Source organism: Phocoena phocoena, chromosome 2, assembly GCF_963924675.1.
Source record: "Phocoena phocoena chromosome 2, mPhoPho1.1, whole genome shotgun sequence".
Lineage (NCBI taxonomy): Eukaryota > Metazoa > Chordata > Mammalia > Artiodactyla > Phocoenidae > Phocoena > Phocoena phocoena.
The window spans coordinates 99,540,057-99,564,419 of NC_089220.1; the positions used below are offsets into that span (position 1 = coordinate 99,540,057).

At 35.6% G+C, this 24,363-nt stretch overlaps 1 protein-coding gene across 1 annotated transcript in view; it reads left to right on the top strand.

The window, feature by feature from the left end:
* Window positions 1–24,363, top strand: part of TEX9 (testis expressed 9) — a 169,361-nt gene that overhangs the window by 60,397 nt on the left and 84,601 nt on the right. The window contains exons 2-3 of the mRNA XM_065871733.1: window positions 17,865–18,079; window positions 18,181–18,286. Coding sequence (XP_065727805.1) covers window positions 17,865–18,079; window positions 18,181–18,286 — 321 coding nt within the window. The remainder of the gene's footprint in view (window positions 1–17,864; window positions 18,080–18,180; window positions 18,287–24,363) is intronic.

Here is a 24,363-nt window from a genome sequence, read left to right on the forward strand (position 1 = left end):
TTTTTAGAATTTGTGGAGGTACAAAATACTTTTCTACTGTAGTTTGGAGTCTCTGTGCTTGATGTCTCTGCCACTGGCTCAGATACTTTGCTGTGTTATTCTAAAATAAATGTGGTAAAGTTTCAGAGCTGGAGTACAGGAAGTCTTGCTGTAGTGATGATCAGGTACTATCATCATTCATCACTCCACTTAGGCTCTGATTCAAACAAAACACCTGGTCTAGGAAACGTATAAAACAGTAGCAGCCTGGAGAGCTACCCAAAGATGCCTAAGGGGACATATCAGTTGTGGTCCCAAAAATGTCATGAATTTTTGATTCATTTCATTAGGCCTTGAGCTTGCATTGGTCCTTAAAAGGTCCCTAACTAAAGTGAAAATATTTGTGGGAGGGGTAACAGTTTAGAAGATAGTCAATTAACTGATAGCTTGCTGTGGCCAAGACCAGGCAAGAATATGCCATATAACGAGTGTTTAGTCTGTAGCATGTGTGGCGGTGGAGTTAGTAAGATGGAAGAAGGGCAACTGTAAAACATTTCCATAGCTTGATTGAAGGTCACTGTTTCAGGAGACCCTTGTCAATTTTCCCTTCATAGGCTATCAAACCCCAGACACTTAGGATACAATGTTTTCCCTGTCTCTTGAGAAAAAGATGAAAATAATTTGTGGCTATTAACCATGTTTTGTAGGTCTTGCCCAGATTTTGTGCACCTTTCTATGAAAGATACATTTCACATTATAGCAATCATGGATCCAAAGTAACTTTGTTTGAAATTTATGCCAGGTTTCTGTTTATTGTCTCCAGTTAAGGACAAAGAAAAATCTGCCTAATAAACTGTCTCAAATGAGATAATGGAGTTATGATAGGATACCATCATTATTGAACATTTCAGCCCAAACAGCAATTATAAGAAGGTTAGAACTCCATCCTCCTTTGAAGAACATATCTGTTGTAGGCAAAATCCTCTGGATTTGCCCCCAAAATGTCAGAGTGTGTAGTTTCACTTGAACATAAAAAAATTATTTCACAAGCAGAGGACTAAAACTGCACAAGGGTTGGACTGCAGCCAGTGTGGTGGTATTTGCATGTTGTGTAATATTGTTTGGAATGGAGAAAAATGAAAGGACGGCAGAATAATCCTTGACTGATCTCTAGGTTTTTAGCTAGGCAAAATATCAGGCCTAGCTAGAGGTTATTAACTCTAGATTCAGAAAATGTCTTAAGCAGTCAGACTTAGCAGTTGCCAAAATATTGAGCTCAAAAAATTTCTGGCTTCATAAAATCATTTTAAAATGTAGTCACAAAGATTGAGTTATGTGTAACAGAGAGAACTGCTGTTTTATCTGGCACTGTTTATTTCTTTAATCATTCAAAATGTTATTTAAACTAAAATACCAAGTTGAGGTATACAGTATGCTTCCTCTTGATTTCTCTAAATCCTAGTACCTAACTTGGTTAAGGAGGCACTTTAGACACTGTTGTCATTCTCCTGAGTACTTGAGATGAGTGGGAGAGGATGCATGATAAGTACATAATGAAACTCTTGGTGTGAAGGTATCCATCCCTGTAAGTGAGCTTAAAGCTATTATAAGGTGAACAAGATTGGAAAAGAAGCGACTTCGATACTTTGGGGAATTAACTTCATTCAGGGAAGTTAGTTTGTGCAGGTTTAAAAGGACTCCCAGACAGAAGTAGGTTGGAAAGTGTTGAGTGATGAGGTGTTAGGTGTGAGGTGCAGGCTGAGATGTTAATTGCTGCATTTCTATTTCAAGCTCTGCCATGTGTCTTCCATTAGTATAAGCCTATTTAAATTATTTACTTCTCTTGACAATGCAGTGGCTGATGGCACTTCTTGTTTATTATCTCTGTTGTTTTCAGTATTCTTACTGGAATATGATGCTTTTATATCAGGTTACTGAATAGCAGGAAACATGTTTGCCATCACATCAGAAATATATTACTTTGAAATTTAAAAATAAGCTTTTCATGCACAAAATTTTAGTTACTCCACCCAAACTCTGAAATAAGATAGTCAGTTAATAAAGACTAAGCTCTGTAACATAATTTCACACTAGATGAGAGTGCTTGAAAAATACATTTCTAAATATCTTTGAATTATTTTTCCCTCTCCATCTTCTCTCCAATTCAGCTCATTATCTAAACTACCTAAGGTAAGTTCTTTCATATTCTTATACAAAACTGATAAACAAATATTTGGATCCTTGTAATATAGGGCCTAATGTTTGGGTGCCTGACCTGCTCACAGCCCCTTTCTGAACAAATAGACCAGTAGCAGCCCTTAAGCATAGGTGGCCATGCTCAGGTTTATAGGATCTCAACACCATAACCACAGTTAATTAGACCCAAAGGTAGCAAATGACCTGGCAAGCAGATGAGTGAGCCTATTGTGAGAGCTTTGGCCAAGAGTGGTGCCCAGGTGCCCCATAACTGGCCAATACCAACAAAGACTTCTCTTGGAGAGTTTGAATGAGACACTTGCTTTGAAAGGGTTATTTCACTGTTCTTGCCTGGAGCAGTAGCAATAAAGACAGTGACTGAGTCGTGGAGCACTAGAATGGGGAGCAATGAAAGTCTACTGTTGTCTGTATGAGGAAGTAAGTAGATTGCTAAAGTTCTGTTGTTTCCTTAATGACACCCCAGTTCTCCATGGCCTGGCTATATGGCTTTTGAGACGGTTTCCTTTTCTTCCAGTGACCTCCTCCTGTATATCCACAACAGAGACTCATTAATTGAAATAACATGAGACTGTTCCTTACAATCCTAAAAAGCCCAGATCAGTACTTCTCAAATTTTAACATGCATACAAATCTCCTGGGGATCTTGTTAAAATGCAGATTCTAATTCAGTAACTGTGGGGTGTGGCCTGTGAGTCTGCATTTTATAAGTTTCCAAGTAATACTGGTGCTGTTAATCCATGGCCATGGATTGCGCTTTGAGTAACAAGGGTTTAGAAAACACCTCCTCGATGGACTACATGCTAAATGATTGATTGATCTAAAGTTCCTACTAGGAAGTAACATCTATAAAGATTATTTTAGTCTTCAACAACAGGATTTTAGCACTGGAGAAATCATCTACTTCAATGCTGTCTTATCTGTTCAGGCATATGGTATATGAGAAACACCATAGGATGGGATTGTGTATAAACAACAGAAATTTATTTCTCACAGTTCTGGAGGCTGGAATTCTGGGATGAGGGTGCTAGCATGGTTGGGTTCTTGAGAAGCCCTCTTCTAGGTTGCAGGCTGCTGACTTATTGTATTCTTACATGGCAGAGAGCAGAGAGAGAAAGCAAGCTCTCTGGTGACTCTTACAAGGGCACTAATCCTTTTCAAGAGGGCTCCACCCTCATGGCCTCATGTAATCCTAATTACCTACCAAAGGCTCCACCTCCTTATACCATCACATTAGGGAGTGGGGTTTTAACATGAATTTTGGGAGGACACAAATGTTCAGTTCATAACAAATGTCTCAACCAATGCCAGAATCTTTTTCTACAGTATCCATGATGTGTGGTCTCATTCAGCCTCTGAGTGAATGCTTATTAGTGATGAAGAATACACTACCCTACAAGACTTTCTATTCTACTGGCAAACAACTCTGGTTATGAGGCCTCCCAAAGGCAGGGCCTAACTACAGTGAAGCCTACTCTAAATGTGCAAAAACTATGAATTAGAGGATTTTAAAATAATCATATTTACCACCTATTGATTGTCATGACAACTCTACAATATGGGTTTCTCCATTTGACAAGTAGAAATTGAGGCTCAGGGTAGGTAAGTTACTTACCCAAGTTTGCACAGCTATTAGGTGATGGAACCAGGAATCAAACCCAGATCGGAGTCTAAAGTGGATGCTCTTTGCACAATACTATATTGTCTTTCAAAGTATAATTTTGTTTCTTTCAAATGCTTTAAATGTCTAATTACCAAAATAGTTTCTTAGCTGGGACCTCTGCACACAGAGGTCCTCTTTCTATTCATTTTATTTACTGCTGTTGGATGAATTTTCCTTAAAAATAAAAAATATATATAGTACTTCTCCAAAGTTCAAGGAGCCTTCGACGTTTTCTCACTGCCCTTCACTCCTTATTACTCCCTGCTACCCACTGTTAACACTGTATGGGACAGCCCAATCTCCTCTTCCCTTCCCTCCAAGTACAAATGATTCTTTTGTTTTCCAGTGCTTGCCAAATGTTACATCTTCTTTAAGGCCCAGGTCAAATCTTTCAAATGTATTTTTTCCTTCCCCGTGAAGTTTTTCCTTATTTCTCAAGACATTTAGGAGCTTTCCCTTCTTGAATTCCTATAACATCTATTACATGTTTTAGCCCTTTCTGAATCACAAATTCTATCATATTGTTGTCTTGACTTTTAGATTTTTTCAGTCTCATTTCCTCCAACATCATTTAAACATTTTATAAACTGCTAACATATAGATTTATATGTAATGGATTTTCCTATCCAGCCCAATTTATACCTCTGAAATAGCATGTATTTTATTTTTATACATTTTATACTTGGCTGTAGACACAATGTCGGGACGGGATTGTTTTCTTAAACTTTGTACTTTTAACATGTCTAAGGGTTAAATTCTGATTTTGAAACACTTTAGAGAAAAATTAATTATTATACTGGTTATAAAGTTAAAGTATTGCTCTAATTTAAAATTTTGTCAAAAACAATGGGGTTGGGGGTCATAAAAACCTGGCTTTTAACCCCAAAGTTACTGTTAATGAACCATGTAACCGTGAATGAGTTTTTAAATCTCTCTAGAGGTTGATTTCCTAATTATTGAAAATGAAGGGCCTATGCCAAATACTGTAATCCTCTAAAATGTGATGATTCTATAGTATAATTTCATCTGAAACTTTAAAAATACTTTAAGTAGGTTGGGATTCCATTCTAGTTAATGTTAAGGATATCTTAGATACTTACAATTACCAAGCTGTGTTTGCATCATGCACATTTTGAGCTGAATTCTCATTAGCTATCCGCCCCCCAATAAACCTTTTCTGTTTCTAGTTTCTAGCTCCATATTATTGAATCAACTGCAAATGTTTATTCGTGTCACACTCAAAGTGATGAATGTTATTGGATAAAGGTCCGGAATTCACAACATCCTTCGAACTCCTGCTTGTTTTCACAATGTTTCCATAGCTAAATGCTGTTTTATACATTCTCATCACCCCAAAGCATTATTTCAAAATACATGTGGTGACTACATAGAATTACAAACATTCCTAATTTTTTCCAAATATTTGCAGAATTGAATTATGAAAGACTAGTTTTGAATGGGCAAGTTCCATTTAAAGTGGAGGAAATCAAAAGCACTGTTTCAAAAGTTTATCAAAGAGTACTTCCTTATTCAAGAGAGGTATTGTGAGAGATGATACGTGCCCTCTATGACTTGACTGACAGCTGAGTCTTTTAGTCATTTTGTAGGTAACAAGTATTATCTGAAAGACACCAGAAGATTGGTATTATCAGGGCAGGACTTGTGGAGACCTCTGTCATTTGGGGAATGACAGATCAAAATATGGTACAGCTTTTCAACCAGGTCTAATAATTATTACACATAAACATTGGCATAGAGAAAATTTTGAATAATTAAAGCTAAGGCTCAGCTTTTGCTCAAGAAGGGCTACGGATTTTACACACTCTTTTCTGACCTCATCTGACATTAATTACACAATGTTTGAAGATAGGGAACAGCTGCTGAAAATTACATAACAAAGAATAGTGTGTGTGAATGTGTCTTGTTTGCTGCCAGTTGTCAATCTTCTGGGGAAGAAGAACATCCAGAAATCATCTCTCCCTCCCCAAATAGATTATTAAACATGCTTAGTTAGGGACAGTGGTGAAATGGAAAGAAATTTTTCTTGACTATTCATTTTATTCATTCAGTGTGACTCTTATAAAAGGTTGATTTTTTTTTTAATTGAAGAATAGTTGACTTACAATATTATATTAGTTTTAGGTGTACAACCTGTAGAGTGATTCAGTATTCATAGATTATACTCCATTTAAAGTAATTACAAAATAACGGCTATATTTCTCTGTGCTGTACAGTATCTCCTTGTTGCTTATTTATTTTATACATAGTATTTTGTGTCTCTTAATCCCATACCCCTCTCTCATCCCTCCCCCTTCCCTCTCCCCATTGGTAACTACCAGTTTGTTCTCTTTATCTGTGAGTCTGTTTCTGTTTTGTTATATACATTCGTTTTATTTTTAAATTCCATATATAAGTGATAACATACAATATTTGTCTTTGACTTATTTCACTAAGCATAATACTCTCTAGGTCCATCCATGTAGTTGCTAATGGCAGAATTTAATTCTTTTTCATGGCTGAGTAATATTCCATTCATCTGACAATGGGCATTTATGGCTATTGTAAATAATGCTGCTATGAAGATTGGGGTGCATGTATTGAATTAATATTATAAAAAATATTTTTTCTCATAATTTGAAAGCAAGTAATTTGAATAAACAGGATTTACATAGGCATCTACACTTATAAAATATTGAAGAGCTAATCCATATATTAATAACAGCACCATTTTCTGTGGGTGAAGAGAAAGTGAGAACTTTCCCTGTATGAATTTTGTCACAAAGTTCTTTGATAACTGAAGCTGGAAAACACATTTAAAGCTTTTCTACTAAACTTATGACCAGGAAGAAATAAATTAAGTGAGTTCCATAGTCCTTTTCATATTGCCCTGACTGGACTGTACTTGTTTTCCGTTTATAACTACTTCATGCATTTTGGTGTATAGTATATTTGATTTATTATATTGTTTGCATTTGTTGAGAAATACTCAGATTTTATAAGCTTGTTTTAATTCAATTTAATTAAATTAATGTATATGCTGTTGTTTTTGGTTCTGCTAGTTCCCTTCAGGACAGCTATGTTGAAAAATGAATAGTCACTTCCCAATGATGCCACGATGAAATGTTCAGCTTTGGATGTTTTTAAGTAAAAAACGAAAATAACAATTACTACTGAATTTCTGATATCTCTATAAAAACACTGGGGAAAAAAACAAAACCATATTAGCACTCTAAATTAATAGAGAGCACTTTTGAAAATTATAACCTACAGCTTTCTGAATTGTGAATACTAGCTTCTTTTAAAGTTACATTAATATTAGTAAAAGAAATTTTTGACCATGATTAAAATTGTGAGTTTTAAATGACTTATTTAAAATAAAATGTAACAAAAAGTGGAAAAAATATAGCAAAAAGAGATGATGTGGTAAAAATTTAAAGTGCCATACGTAAAGAAATTGGCAAGAGGCAATTCAGTTGGTCAGGCCTAAGCTTCAGATTTTGGGATATGGACGGATTCAAAAGAATTATGCAACCATCTTTTGACACCAAATTCCTCAAACATATTGTTGATAGTAATTGCCTTCCACTCATTGCCTTATAACATGGCTTCTAATTCTTCTACTTTACTATAAATATCCTTCCTGAGGCCAGTGGCTTCTTTCTTGCCAAATCCAGAGAACTTTTCCCAGTCTGCTTATTGCTCATTCTTTCCATTGTATTTTAGATGGGTAACTTCATATAGGTTTCATTTTTTTTTAGCATTATAAATATTACAAAAGTAATATGTGCTCTTTATAGTAAATTAGAACATACAGATTTAAAAAAATCATATGTGATAACAAAGGCTGATATTTTAGTGGAATCTTTCCTCGCTTTAAATATGTTTATATACTTTGCACATTTGTATCCTGAGTTAGGTCACTTGGGGTCAGAGGTAGGAATCATTCTTACATTAATACTCAGATGTGGCTGGCTTTTGCTCCACCTACTTAAAGAGGACATTACGCACTTTTGCAGTGTCCTTCAGTTATTACTAGGAGTCCCTAGAGGTGTCTGTCCTGTAGTTACAAACAAATCTTACCTTAAAGGTACTGCTACTGCTCTGTGAGATATCCACTTCTCTCCCATCGGGCATTGTAAACTCTGCTGAACACCAGCACTGGCTTTTTAGAGTCCTTGAATTGGCAAAGCAGGACTTATGTCCAAAAGTAAAAAGATGGGGAAAAGATAGACCAGGCAAATGACCAATGAAAAGAATGCCGTTAGTTATGTTTATAGCATATAAAATTGACCAACTAAAAAGCATTATTGGAGATAGACAGATTATTACATAATAATAAAAGGTTAATTTCACCAGGATTTAAACATTATTTGCTTCTACCACATTTCAGTTCTAACATGTCCTTTTTTTCCTTCACATTTTAATATATCTGAAGTCAGAAGGCATCTTATAGTTACAGTGAGATAAGTGGCAGAAACAATGTGATCATCACTGCTTGAATATTCACTCCAAAACTTACAAAATGGAGTCAGAAGCATGGAAGAAAATCTGGAGAAAATAGTAGTGCACTCAATAAAAGTTGCACAACTAAACTTGATGATACAGAAGAAAGTATTATATGGAGAAGGATGGATATCCTTGAGTCAGTTGAAAAGCGATTCAAACAAGTCAGACTGAGTATAGGAAGTTTTAGGAAAGTCTTAACCAATCTGTTTTTCTCCAGCTTTATTGAGGAATAACTTACACACAGTAAAGTTCACCCATTTCAAGTGTATAGCTTAATGAGCTTTGACACCTATATGCACTCAGGTATCCACCACCACAATCAAGGTATAGAACATTTCCAACAACTAAAAATTCCTCGTGGTCCTTTCCAGTCAAGGCCTTCCTCCCTCCTCCAGTTCCAGGTGACCATCGATCTGCTTTCAGTCACTATGGTTTGCCTTTTCCAGAATTTAGTATTAGTGGAATCGTATAGTATATGGCCTTTTGTCTTTGATATATGTTTTCATTTGTCTTGGGTAATTACAAACTAAATTGCTGTGTTGTATGGTAACCATATATCTAACTTTATAAAACACTGCCAAATTGTTTTTTATGTGGTATGGAGTGTGGATCAAGATTAACTTTTTCTCATATGGATTTATAATTGTTCTAGCAATATTTGTTTAAAAGCCTATTCTCTGGCTCCATTGAATACCTTTGCACCTTTATTAAAATGTGTGGGTCTACTTCTAGACCCTGTTCTCTTCCATTGACCCACGTGTCTACATTTTTTCAGTACTACACTGTCTTCATTACTGTACTTTTAAAATTAGGTATTGTGAGTCCTCCAACATTGCTCTTTTTTCTCAAAATTGTTTTATCTAGCCTAATTCCTTTGTCATTCCACATAAATTTTAGAATCAGCTTGTTGATTTCCACAAAAATCTTGCTGGGATGTTGAATGGAGGGAACTGACATCTTCACAATATTGAGTCTCCAAAACCAGGAACATGGAATATCTTTCCATTTATTTGCTCTTCTTTGAAATCTTTCATCAATGCTTTGCAGTTTTCAGCATATAGATTTTGCACATGTTTTGGTAGATTTTTACCTAAGTGCTTCATGTTCTTTTGGTCCTATTGTAAATAGCGCTGCATTTAAAAATTTAACTTCCAGTTGTTCATTGCTAGTATATAGAATTACAATTAGTTTTTGTATATTGACCTTGTATCTTACAACTTTGCCAAACTCAGTAAGTAGCTCCATAGATTTTCGGGGGTGGATTTTTCAGAATTTTCGAAATAGACAATCATGTCATTTGTGAATAGAAACAGTTTTACTTCCTCTTTTCCAAGGTTGCTTGATTGATTAACTTACCTTATTGCACAGGATAGAACCATCATTCATAATGTCCAGTATGATTATGAATAGGAGTAGTGAGAGTAGAAATTCCTGTTTTGTTCCTCATATGAGGGAACAGCATTTGGTTTTTTATCATTAAATATGAAGTTAGATATAGTATTTTTGAGATGCTTTTTATCAGGCTGAAGAGGTTTCCTTCTACTCCCAGTTTGATGAGAATACAATTTTTAGTCGTACTTTTTTCTTTAAAAAACACCACATGGTAGGCATTATTATTGATAGGAATTTTAGAGAAATTATTTATTTAGACCTACATGCACATTTACCATTTTATTTGATTACCATTCTTCTGGCCTCTCAAAATGTTCCTCTGGTATTATTTTCTTTCTTCCTGAATTACATCATTTTGAAGTTCCTTTAGTATGAGTATGTGGGTGGTAACTCTCTTAGGTTTTATTTATCTGAAGATATCTTTATTTCTCCCTCTCTCTTGCAATATAATATTAGAGACTGAGTACACAGATCTAGACTGAAATTATTTTCTTTGATCACTTTGAGGGTATAATAAAAACCCCTCATAATAAGATTCATGAAGATGAAAAATTTCAATTGTGTAAAAAGAAGGGTGGGCTTATTGTGAAAATTAAAGAAATGAGTCATCTGAGTCTGTCTAGCTGATTGGCTAGAAGTTCTAGTGGTCTGGCTCTATAATTAAAATCTTTGCTCATCCTAGTTGTGGTTTAGCACCACTTGGTGGTGGCTGTCTGCTTCAAAATAAACATCAGTGGTGCCAATTCTGGATCCTGTCTCACTGGCTGGAACTTCCAGGTCAGTGGCAGCATTAATAGTAACCTCCTGTTTAGCTGGGGCCCATTTAGTCAGTCTAATCAAAGGAGATTTACCTAGAAGAATAATGGCAATAAAGGGCCCCTGCCTCCCTGTTTCCTGGGATAGTGTGCTTACTTTTTTCTCATCCAGGCTTACCCTTTCCTCCATATCCTGTACCCCACCCACATTCCTATCGCAGAAGATAAAAGTTTATCCCAACCAATTTGGGGCTAGGCAAAAGGCAGCCCAATCATTAATGATTAATTGGTGATTAATCACCAATCATATTTGACCCAAATTCTCATTTATAATGGGGCTTATTATCCTAGGATTTCACTCATTATTTTAGTGTCTTCTAGCTTCCAGTACTGCTATTAAAACATCTGCTTTCAGTCTCATTGCTTCTTTCTAGGTTGTCTGTCTTTTTTCTCTTTGGCTGCTTTAAAGATCTTTTCTTTTTCTTTGGTGTTTTGGATTTTATGACAGGCAAATAGATTTTAAAATTTATCCTCTTTGTGACACTCTGTGCTTCTTGAATCTGTGCATTCATTTCTTTCCTAAATCCTAGAAGATTCTAAGTAATTAACTTTTGTAATATTGCTTCTCAATTCTAAAAATCTGTCCTTGGAATCTGCTTATTTATATGTCAGACCTTCTCAGTCTAACTTCTGCAATTGTTTAACATTTCTTCTGTATTTCCCATGTCCTTATCATTCTCTGTTCATTCTGGATAATTTTCTTAGATATTTTATGCTTTACAAATCATCTGTGTCTAATCTGCAATTCAACCCATCCACTGACTGTTTTCATTTCAACAAATGTGTATTTGATGTCTGAAAGCTTAATTTGAATATTTGTCACATTTGCTTGGTCATTCCTGATTGTCTCGTTGCTTGCTCATCATTATGATTCTATCCCTTATTTCTTTAAATATTTTCTAAATAGATATTCTACATTTCACAGCTGATACAATTTTAATATCTCTCTTGGGAGTTCTAAATATTTATTATTTCTTCCCATTTTTCACTAATGGTGATTTGTTTCCTTTATGCTTGGTGGGTTTTTTGTTTTGTTTTGTTTTTTGCGGTACGCGGGCCTCTCACTGTTGTGGCCTCTCCCGCTGCGGAGCACAGGCTCCGGACGCGCAGGCTCAGCGGCCATGGCTCACGAGCCCAGCCGCTCCGCGGCACGTGGGCTCCTCCCGGATCTGGGCACGAACCCGTGTTCCCTGCATCGGCAGGCGGACTCTCAACCACTGCGCCACCAGGGAAGCCCTGCTTGGTGGTTTTTGATGGTGAACTCACATTTTCTTGATCTTAATCCCGGAATCTGATGGGCTTAATTACAGATGTTTTTCCCTGAAGAGGATTTATGTTTGATTCTGCTGGTAGCCTGGGGGCACTACCAGTCTGGAACTACTTTAGCCTTTTTCATTTAGTTTAGTAGCTTAGAGCAAGGGTCTCAAGTTCAGCTCCTTCATATTACTGTTGACTTAAACACAGACTGAGCACAGTTCTTTTATGGGCATTTTCTCAGATTAGTTCTTTATTATTAATTGCCTATTCACAGAATCAGTTTTGTTTATTTGAGGGAGCAAAGAGCTGGAGGGGGAGATGTCAGCAGGATACATAGAAATTTTCTCTGCGTCCTTCGAGTTTTTAGCAATGCATATATATTTGTCCATTTGATGGTTTGTTTGTTTTAATAGAATCTGGTTGATTTGCAGTACAAGGATGCCCCAGATGATTTAGCTTACAATTCTTTTGGAGAAGTCTCTTTCAGCTTATTTTTTTAAAAAAAATAGACTTTATTTTTTAGAACAGAATTAAATTTACAAAAAAATTGAGAATAAAGTACAGAGTTCCCATATATCCTGCACCCAATTTCCCTTATTATTAACATCTTACATTAGTATAGTACATTTGTTAGAATTAATGAACCATTATTGAAACACTGTCATTAACTAAGTCCATAGTTTATTCATATTTCTTTGGTTTTTAAACCTAATGTCTTTTTCCGCTCCTGGATTCGGTCCAGGATACCACTTTACATTAACTTGTCATGTTTCCTTAGGCTCCTCTTGGTTGTGACAGTTTCTCAAACTTTCCTTGCCTTGCCTGACCTTGATAGTTTTCAGGAGTACTGATCAGGTATTTTGTAGGCTGCCCCTCTATTGGAATTTTTAATGTAGAAAAATATACATAACATAAAATTTACCAATGTAACTATTTTTAAGTTTACAATCTGGTGGCATTAAATATATTCATAACATTGTTCAGTGATCACAATCGTCCATTTCCAGAACTTTTTGATCATCCCAAACAGAAACTCTGTACCCATTAAAAAAAATAACACGTCAGTCCCCTCTCTCTCCATCTCCTGGTAACCTCTATTCTATTTTCTGTCTGTGAATTTGTCTAGTCTAGATACCTCATATAAGTAGAATCATACAATATTTGTTCTTTTGTGTCTGGCTTATTTCACTTAGCATGTTTTCAAGGTTCATCCATCTTACAATGTGTATCCAAATTTCATTGTATGTATATACTACATTTTGTTTTATCAATCTTGCTTATAAGTTCCAGAAGATTTTTGTTGATTCCTTGGGATTTCTCCATAGACACTCACGTCATCTGCAAACGAAGGTATTTTATTTCTTCATTTCCAATCTGTATACCTTTTATTTCCTTTTCTTGCCTTATTATTAGCTAGGACTTTAGGTGTGAGAGTAAATAAGAATGATGAGAGAGGATATCCTTGTCTTGTTCCTGATCTTTGGAGGAAAGCATTCAGTTTCTCACTATTAACTATGATGCTGGATGTAGTTATTTTGTAGATGCTCTTTATCAAGTTGAGGAAGTTCCCCTCTATTGCTAGTTTGCTGAGAATTTTTACCAGGAATGTTGTTGGATTATCTCAAAAGCTTTTGCTGCATCAATTTGTATGCTTGTATGATTTTTCTTCTTTATCCTCTTTATGTACTAAATTATACTGAGTGATTTTAGAATGTTGAACTGTCCTTATTCACCTAGAATAAATCCCACTTGGTTGTGTTGTATAATTCTTTTTGTACATTATTGGATTCAATCTGCTAATATTTGTTAAAGACTTTTACATCTATGTTCATGAGAGATATCAGTCCATAGTTTTTCTTCTTATAATGTCCTTAACTGCTTTTGGTATTAGGGTAATGCTGGACTCATAGAATAACTTAGGAAGTGTTCCCTTTATTTACGTTTTTTAGAAGAGATTGTGGAGAATTGGTATCATTTCATCCTTGAATGTTAGTTGAATTTATCAGTAAAACCATCTGGACCTGGTGCTTTCATTTCTGGAAAGTTATTGATTCAGTCCTTGATACTCAGATTATCTATTTCTCCTTGAGTGAATTTTGATAGTTTGCATCTTTCAAGGAATTGGTTCATTTCATCTAATTTATCAAATTTCTGGGTATACAGTTGCTGACAGTATTCCTTTATTTTTCTTTTAGTATTCATGGGATAATTAAAGATGATCCCTATTCCATTTCTGATAATGATATTGTATTGTTTATTTAAACATTTTTTTCTGTATATTATTATGTTTTTACATCTTAAAAAAGCTTTCTGGCTGGGGAGGGACTCCTTGGCATAGCCAATTCTTGGAGATAGCAAAGGGCTCAGCCAGGTGTGTACCTTAAATATACCAACTGACCAATGCAGAGTCATACCTCCTCTATCTGGCCTGTATACCTCAGGAGGGAATATTCCTCTGTTTTAATCATCCCAGGGCCAGATACCAAGCAACTAGGAACAGACCCTAAAGCTTAAGGGCTGCTGAAATGATTCAAACTAGCCAATCCTAAACTGTTCACTCTGCCTTGCTTTTTCTATAGAGTAGTCTAGGTTTTCCCTTCACTCATGTTTTCTGCCTCCTAACTACTCTGAGGCTTTTCCATATATCTCTGCATGCCATGCTGTGCCTCCCAATTCTAGGACCTATGCGTATAATGAACTTTGTTTTCATGAGCCTCTTCTATACCTTCTCTTGTGGTTGCACCTGACTGACCTGACTGTCCATCCCATAAAAGAACAGAACAGGTAAATTTTGTGCCTTTCCTTTTTTTCTTGGTTAGTGTGGTTAGAGGTTTATTGATTTTATTGATCCTTTCAAAGAACCAGATTTTGGTTTCTGTGATTTTCTCTGTTGTTTTCAATTCCATTGATTTGTTCTAATTTTTATTATTTCTTTTCTTTTGCTCTCCTTACGCTTAAATTGCTTTTCTTTCTCTCATTGCCCAAGGTGGAACCTTAGATTGTTGATTTTAGATTTACCTTCTTTTCTAACATATGCATTTAATGCTAAAATTCTAAGTGATGCTTTCATTGTATCCTACAGGTTTTGATAAATTGTATTTTCATTTTCATTGAGTTCAAAATACTTTCAAATTTCTCTTTAGACTTCTTTGACCCATGTATTATTTTAAAATGTGTATTTAATCTCCAAATATTTTGGGATTCTACAGCTATTTTTCTGTTATTTATTTCTAGTTTAATTCCATCATGGCCTCAGAGAAGATAGTTTATATAATTTCTGTTACAGGTTGAATTGTGGTCCCCCAAAAGACATGCTGAAGTCCTAACCCATCACATACACACCCCTCCCCTTAACATGCGAATATGACCTTATTTGGAAATTGGGTCTTTAAAGATGTAATCAAGTTAGCATGAAGTCATTAGGGTGGGTCCTAATCCAGTATGACTGGAAGAAATGTGATGTGAAGACAAACACACATAGGGAGAATGCTGTGTGATTACAGAGGCAGAGAGTGGAATGATGCAGCTACAAGCCAAGGAATGCCAAGGTGTGACAGCCACCACCAGAAGCTAGGAAGATGCAAGGAAGGAGTCTCCCCTACAGGTTTCAAAGGGGGCATGGCCCTGCCAACACCCTGATTTTGGACTTCCAGTCTCCAGACTGTGAAACAATAAATTTCTTTTGTTTTAAGCCACCCAGTTTGTGGTACTTTCTTACAGCAATTCTAGGGAATGAATATGATTTCTATACTTTTAAATTTATTAATGTGCATTTCGTGGCCTGGATAGTCTCTCTTGGTAAATGTTCTGTGTGACCTTGAGAAGGATGTGTATTCTGCTGTTGTTGGATGGAGTATTCTCTAAATGTCAATTAGATCAGATTGATAATGCTGTTTAGGGCAATTATATCCTTACTGATTTTTCTGCCTGCCTGAACTATCAACTACTGAAAATGGGGTGTTGATGTTTCCCAATGTATTTGTGCATTTTTCTATATCTCTTTGCACTCCTATTAGTTTTTGCCTCATGCATTTTGACACTCAACTTTTTGGTTCATACACATTAAGGACCGTTATATCTCCTTGGAGAGTTGACCTCTTTATCATTATGTAGTGCTCCTCCTTATCCCTGACAGTTTTTCTGGTTCTGAAATCACTTTGTTTGAAATTAATGTAGCTACTCCAGCTTTCTTTTGATTAGTGTTAGTATGGCATAACTTTTCCCATCTTTTGACTTTTTAATTTTAATAATTTATTTTTAATGTTTTAACAACTTGAGTGATGTATTTCACATACCCACCATTCACCCATATAAAGTGTACTATTAATTGGTTTTAGTTTAGTCACAGAGTTGTGCAACCATCAGCACAATCAATTTTAGAACATTTTTATTACCCCTCCCCCACCAAAAAACTCTTGCAACCCTTTAGTCAACCCCCCATCATCTGCCAGGGCTAGGCAACCACTGAACTACTATCTGTCTCTATAGATTTGCCTATTCTGGACATTTCATATAATATGTGGTCCTATTAGAATGGAATCATATGATATGTTTTTTTGTGAATTGCTTCTTTCATATAGCATATTTTCAAGGTTCATCCATATTGTGGTATGCATCAGTACTTCATTCCTTTCTGGTGCTGAATAATATTCCGTTGTACCAATATACTACTTTTTATTTACCTATTAATCAGTTTATTATCATTTGAGTCATTTCCACTTTTTGTCTTTTCTTCAGTAAACATTTGTGTACAACTTTTTGTGAGGGTATGTTTTCATTTCTCTTGGGTATATAGCTAGGAGTGGGTTGCTGGATCATGTGGTAACTTTATGTGTGAACTTTTGAGAAACTGCCAGACTGTTTTCCACAGTGGCTGCACAATTTTGTATTCCTACCAACAGTGTTTGAAGATTTGAATCTCTCCACATTTTCTCCAACACTTGTTATTGTCCATCTTTTTTTATTATAGTTATCTTAGCTGGTGTGAAGTGCTATCTCATTATGGTTTGAATTGCACTTCCCTGAAGACTAATGATTTTGAACACCTTTTCATGTCCTTTTTGGCTATATCTTCTTTGAAGGAATGCCTATGCAGGATACTTGCCCTTTTAAAAATAGCTCTTTTATATATTCTAGACAGGTCTCTTATTAAATTAAAGATTTGCAAAATTTACATCCCTTTCTGTGGTTTGTCTTTTCTCTTTATTTATGGTATCCTTTAAAATGAAATGTTTTTAATTTTGATGATGTCTAGTTTATTGATTTTTCTTTCTTTGCTTGTGTTTCTGGTGTCATTTCTAAGAAATCATCATCTAATTCATGAATATTTATACCTGTTTTCTTTAAAGAGCTTTATGGTTTTAGCTCTTGAGGTTAGGCCTTTGATCCATGCTGAGTTGATTTTTGTACATGGTGTGAGATAAGGGTCCAACTTCATTCGTTTACATGTGGACATCCACTTAACCCAGTACCACTTGTTGAAAAGACTATTCTTTTCCCCATTGAACGGTCTTACTTACCTTCGTTGAAGATCAGTTGACCTTAAATGTGAAGTTTATTTCTTGGATTCCCAAGTTAATTCCAAAAAAAACTGGAATTTTTGACTGCTTACTGTGTTCCAGGCACAATCCTAAGCACAAATGCACTTATCCCTCATAGTAACTCTGTGAGATGGGCACTATTCTTACCCCCACTTCACGGATGAAGTAGCGGAGATAATGATTTGCCCAAGCTAATAAGTGGCAGACCCAGGACATGAATTTAGACGACTTCCTTGAGAGCCTGAGCTTTTTACCATGCTATAAATAAACGTGCGAAGTCAGAACTTGGAATCCCACTAAATAGTTCATTTTAAACAAAACAGTTGGAGGTCAAATTGGCCACTTAGTTTGGAAAAACCACAACAGAGGAGGAGCTTTACTAGCTTGCTTCCTACTGAGTATTAGAAATGGACCTGGCTTCCTTGGTTGAAACCCCTCCATCGCCAACTTAAGAATTTATAAATCAACGCACTACTTCGGCTTCTTCTGTTCTTGCAGCAGGACAGACGTTAGCCTTACCGGCGAGGAGCGGAAAGGCCACAGGGCCCACTCCCCAGTTGTCAGCCCCGCCGCAGCCTCGCGCTATTTTCTGCCAACAGTAGGGGCGTGGACAGAATCGCCCCCCGGGCTGGAGGCCGCCCGTGTTGTCGTAACTCTCGCGGGAAGTTGCGTCGTTGCCTCGGTAACGGCGTCGTGGCCGCGAAAGATGGCGGGTCGAAGTTTTAAGGTTAGTTCAACTCCACACTGCTGGGTAGCAGCTAGGTTTCGGGCGGTCCTGCGGACACCGGAATTCATTTAACTTTGGGTCTGAAAGTGTCTCTTTTACAGAGACGGGGCGTTTCAGGGACTCCGCTTCCACCACGCGTTCAGCAACCTGCCACACCTCGTCGGGACCTCCTCGCCAAGGAGGAAGAATATAAGTAAGAAATTTGGCGGTTCAGCTTTTCCTTTTTTCTTTCACTTAAATGAGGCTGGTTACAAATACTTTTCCTGGTGACTGACTGGGTCTTTGGGACTATTCACTGTCCAGCAGTTTATCATCCCGTTCGCTTGCCCTTCTTTTTAACTTGAGCTGCGGCCTTGTAGCTGTTGAAAGTGGGCGAAAATTTAACCCAAGTGAGTAAACCTGTTCGTCAGCGAGATGATACCGCTAGAAGTAGTTTGGATAGCAGGAATTGCCACGAATAGTTCAGTTTCTAGTTAAAGGAATTCCACTTAATTTCAAGTTCCTAGAGTTTACGTATGTAAATTTCTTTTAGGTTTGGTTTCTAAACTGAAAGCATGTTTCTCACATTTGGAATTACCGTTCTCATCCACATTTGGTGGTGCTGGGAGGATTTCCCTTCCTTATCTGCTGCCAGTGTAATTAGAGCTATCCTGACAACACGTGCTTTCATTCTTGGACCACTCCACTCTTCATCCCCTGGTTTTCATGCAGATGTCAGAGTAATCTTTTAATTTGATCTTGTCACTCCCTTGTCTAAAACTTTGCAGTGGTTTCCAGTTGCACTTCAGAAGCTCTGTCACACTGGCTCCTACCTCTTGTATGATCTTGACCTCTCTCCTTTTTGCCTACCAGAGTGGCCTTTCTTGACTATGATAAGTAGGCTCCTCATTACTCTTTTTTAATTGTGTGATTAAATTTTCGTTGCAATTAGCATAACTTGTTACACTAAATTCATTTGTTAGTTTACATTTTTTTTTTTTTTTTTTTTTAAAGTCTAGTTCTGTGTTTTCTGTTCTCATCCTCCAGCCTCTGTGCCTGAGTGAATACCCCTGCAGTCCCCACCCCTGTGGTGGTACATTTTATTTATTTATTTGTTTATTTATTTATTTATTTTTACTGGTGAAGACACTGTTTTCTTTTTCTTTTTTTTTTTTCTTAAATTAAATTTATTTATTTATTAATTTTTGTCTGTGTTGGGTCTTCGTTTCTGTGCGAGGGCTTTCTCCAGTTGCGGCGAGCAGGGGCCACACTCTTCATCACGGTGCGCGGGCCTCTCACTATCGAGACCTCTCTTGTTGCGGAGCACAGGCTCCAGCCGCGCAGGCTCAGTAGTTGTGGCTCACGGGCCTAGTTGCTCCGCGGCATGTGGGATCTTCCCAGACCAGGGCTCGAACCCGCATCCCCCGCATTAGCAGGCAGATTCTCAACCACTGCGCCACCCGGGAAGCCCCTAGTTTACATTTTGTCTGTTTCCTCCACTGGACTGTTAGTTCCACAAGGTCAGAGACCATGTGTTTTATTTGCCCTCGTATATACCCTTACAAAAAAAATTATATTTTAAAAATTCACCCTTTTAATTTAAAGTAATTTAATTTAAAACTTGGGAAACATTTTGGCAGTTCCTCAAATGGTTTAACATAGAGTTACCAAATGATCTGTACTTAAAATTAAAGCATGTTTAGAGTTAAAACTGAAGTGTACTTTCTTTAGATAAACTAGACATGTGTCAACTTGCATGTAGAAACATAATGATCTTCCACTGCTTGATGAAATGGGCCTGTTATTCAAGTATGAATGTACTTAATCAGTGGATCTGTTGTTCATATACAGCTCTGAATCAGCTGTTTTCAACCCAAAACACTTGTTTTCTTTACCATGCACCAGACAGCACTAAATACATGCACTGACTAGGTTAATTCATTTGGTTATTTAAAGATCTATTTGCATCTGGCCCTTCATTAAGGATATGCTCCTGATCAAAGTCAGGCATCTGTAGTAACTATTCTATTTTAGCAAAAGTTTTGTGGTAAAGGCTCCCACTTGTTACTTGTTCTGTTATATGCACTCCGAGGTGTGCAAATCTGAGGCGTTTGAACAGAGTAGCTCCCAGGCACTGCTTGAAATTTGTGATCACTCAGCACTATGCATAAGGGTGAAATGTCTGGCCATCCTTATAGGCAAGACTATGAGTTCATAACAGAGTATTTTGCCACATGTTGTCTTGGTGGTAAGCATATGGGGATGTTGTTTTAATCAACTGAACACAGCACTTTCCAGGGATCCCAATGCAGAATCTTTTACAATCAGCTCCTGTCAAATAGTTGGAGGAAATAATCACTATATGAGACAGTAAACCAAGGAATATGCTGATCACTCAAGTCAATAGATATTCCAAGTCTTGTGCGTATATCATAAAACTAGAGAGCTAAACAATAAGATTACTTGACATCTGGTTTAATTGATCTTCATAACTGGAAGGGCAAGCCTTCCCCCAAACTTCTTGCCCATAAATGCGAATTACATTGGATTTATAGATTAATTTGCAGAGAACTGACTTCTTTATGCTGTTGAATCTGCCCTTTTACGAATGTGATATATCTCTATTTACATGTGGGTGTTTTGGGTATTCATTAATAATATTTTATCATATTACTACATAAGAGTCTTGCATGTACAATTTTTTTCAAGGTGCCTTATAGTTTTTTCTCGCTATAATGAATGGCTCTTTTTCTACTACATTTTCTAATTGGTTATAAGTATATAAACATTACTGATTTTTGTATGTTGATCCTAGACCTATATTTATATAGATTGTCAGCTCTGCTGAACTCTCTTATTCTGCAGAGTCCGTTGAGTTTTTTATAAAGACAGTTACATCATATGCAAATTGTGATAGTTTTGTCCCTTTACAATTTCTTCTACATTCTTTTCCTTGATCTGGTTAGAACTTCCAGTGCAATATGAAATAGAAAAAGTAATGGTAAGCATTTTTATCTTAGTTATGATTTTCAGGAGCCCACTTTTAATAATTTATCACTACATTTGAGGTTTGCTGTAGCGTTTTGGTATTTTTTTAAATCAGGCTTAAGGACGCTGTTTCCCTTAATTATTTTTTCATCAAGGATAGCTGATATGCAGTATTATACCCTTAATTTGTATTTTGAATGAATGTTAAATTTTAACAAAGCTTTTTTCCCCCAAATTTACTTAGGCAATGAAATTTTTTTCACCCCCTCGTTTAATGTTTTAACATACTGAACTACAAAGGCAGATTTCTTGTTTTCTTTTAAAGTCCCCTGGATTAGATTGCTTTAATTTTATGGAAGTTTTTTTTCATCTATAAACAGAAATGAAATTAGTCTTGCACTTTTTTCTAGTTCTTTGCCTTTCTGATTTTGATGTGATTATTATCCTAGCCACATAAAATAAGCTGAATAGTTTTCCTTTTTTGTTTTAGTCTGTTCTTGGAAGCTTCTTGTAATCAGAGATCATCTGCCCTTTGATTAAAATTGTGAAACTGAGTCTAGTGTGGGTTTTTTTTTTTGCCTGTGAATGCAGTTTCTTTAATAATTTTTGCTTCCAGAATAAATTTTGGTTATTTTCTAGTTTTCTGGAAAAGTGTCCACTTCATGTATGTTTTAAAATGTATTAACATACATTTATTCTAATTATTCTCTTATGTTTTAAGTTTTGACCGTATCTGTAACCTTATACACACCTTCTTGGGGACTTTTCTGTCTTGCTGGAAAGTGTATATGTTTTATTGGTCTTTTCACAGAATTAGCTTTTGGTTTTATTGCTAATCTATGTGATTAAAATTTTTTTTTGATTAGTCTTATCTCTATTATTTCTCTCTCTTCTAATGGTGGATTTATTTCTTCTTTTTTTTAGTTTCTTTTTTTAGTTTAGTTTTTCTTATTTTTTAATACATACATTTAATTTCTGTATATTTCTCTCCAACCACAGCTTATCGGTATTTCAGTATCTGTTTTGATATATATATTTCTTTTGCGGTTATTTAGTTTTAAATATTTTATGATTTTTCATAGTGATTATTTTAGGAGTGTGTTTTTGTAGTTCCCAAGCATCCGTTTGTTTGCTTGTTTGTTTTATTTTTGTTATTTTATAATTTATTTTTAATTGTACTATGGTCAGAGAATGTATATAATATTGATTTTCAAAAATGTTTTGAAACTTAGTTGTGACCAGTTACGTGTTGAATTTTTGTAAATATTCTGTGTGTTCTTTGATAGAAAGTGTATTCACTATTTGTTGACTCATATCTTAGATCAAGCTAGTTAATATTGCTGTCCATAACATCAGTATCATCACCATTTTTTTTCCTAGTACCTGTATGGGTTTCTGTTAGAGATGTACTGAAATCGGCTATAATTATGATTTAAAAATTTCTCCTTATAATTGTGTCCAGTTTTGTTTGGGGGCTATATTGTTTGATTTATTTAAATCCTTTTGATGAATAATTCCTTTCATTATTATGTAGTGTCTGTTATATCTTTTCTCATTCCTTTATTCTCAAACTTTTAATGTCATTTAGCTTTATTAAGAGCATTTCTTTTATATTCTCTGGTAATTTCTGCCTTCTAATGAGTGAATTTATATTATTTTGTTTATTAATTTGAAGCTGTTTGGGCCATCTTATTTTTGTTTTCTATTTATGCCTTTTCTTTGGTTTTTTTTCTGTCTTTTGTTGGTTGAATGAGTTTTCATTATGTCTTTATTTTTCCTTTGCTGGTTTGGAAAGACCTTAGAATGCTTTAACTTGGTTTCCCTCATTTGTCAAGTTATATAATACTTATTTCCCCTTTGCTTTGAATACCCTTACCTGTTATTTTCATATTCTGTACTAATTTAGATTTATCATCATGTTTTCTCATTTCTTTGCATTTTTTTTCGAGGTTCAATTTCCTCTTTTCTGAAGCATAGACCATTCATTACCTCTCTGTATGAAAATCAGAGTCTTAAATTCTCCAGTCTTACCCGAAAATTTTGTTACTTTGCACTTATTCTTCAAAGATAGTTTAGCTGAATATAGAACTTGAAATAGCTAGTCCCTGCCCCCCCACCTCCCGATGGTCCATTAAAGATACCATTTCATTGTCCATTGGAATCTAGAGGTATTGATAAGGCATCTACTGCCAGCATTTAAGATAGTCATGCTGGTAGACTATTTTTCTCTCTTCTTTTTAAATATTTGCTTTGTAATTTAAAGAACATTCTCCTTGTCTTTGAAGTTCTGCAGTTTCACTATGATGTGTACAGGTGTGGATTTTTTTTCTTAATTCTGCTTGAGATCCCTATATTTATTCATTTCTGGAACATTCTCAGCATCATCTCTTTTTTAAAAAAGTATTGTTTTTTGTTTTATGTTTCTTATTATATTCTTCAAGTTTCAAATATTTGTCGTTTTTCTTTTTGTTTTGTTGCAGTATACTTGATTTACAATGTTATACCATTTTTGGGTATACAGCATAGTGATTCAAAACTTTTATAGATTATACTCCATTTAAAGTTATTATAAAATAATGGCTATATTTCCTGTGCTGTACAATATATCCTTGTATCTTATTTATTTTATACATAGTAGTTTGTATCTCTTAATCCTTTAACCCTATTGTACTCCTCCCCCCTTCCCTCTCTCCATTGGTAACCACTTGTTTGTTCTCTACATATATAGGTCTGTTTCTGTTTTGTTATATTCATTATTTGCTTCATTTTTTAGATTCCACACATAAGTGATAACAGAGTATTTGTCTTTCTCTGACTTATTTCATTAAGCATAATACCCTCCAGGTCCATTCATGTTGTTGCAAATGGTAAAATTTCATTCTTTTTTATAACTGAATAGTATTCCATGGTATGTATGCAGATATATATATATATATATATATATATATATATATCACGTCTTCTTTATCTATTCATCTGTTGATGAACATGTAGGTTGCTTCCATATCTTGACTATTGTAAATAATGCTGCTATGAACATTGGGGTGCATATATCTCTTCAGAGTAGTGTTTTCATTTTCTTCGGATATATATCCAGGAGTGGAATTACTGGGTCATATGGTAGTTATATCTTTAAGTTTTTGAGAAACTGCCATACTGTTTTCCACAGTGGCTGCACCAATTTACGTTCCCACCAACAGTGCACAAGGGTTCCCTTTTCTCCTCATCCTTACCAACATTTGCTATTTGTGGTCTTTTTGATGATAGCCATTCTGACAGGTGTGAGGTGATATCTTATTGTAG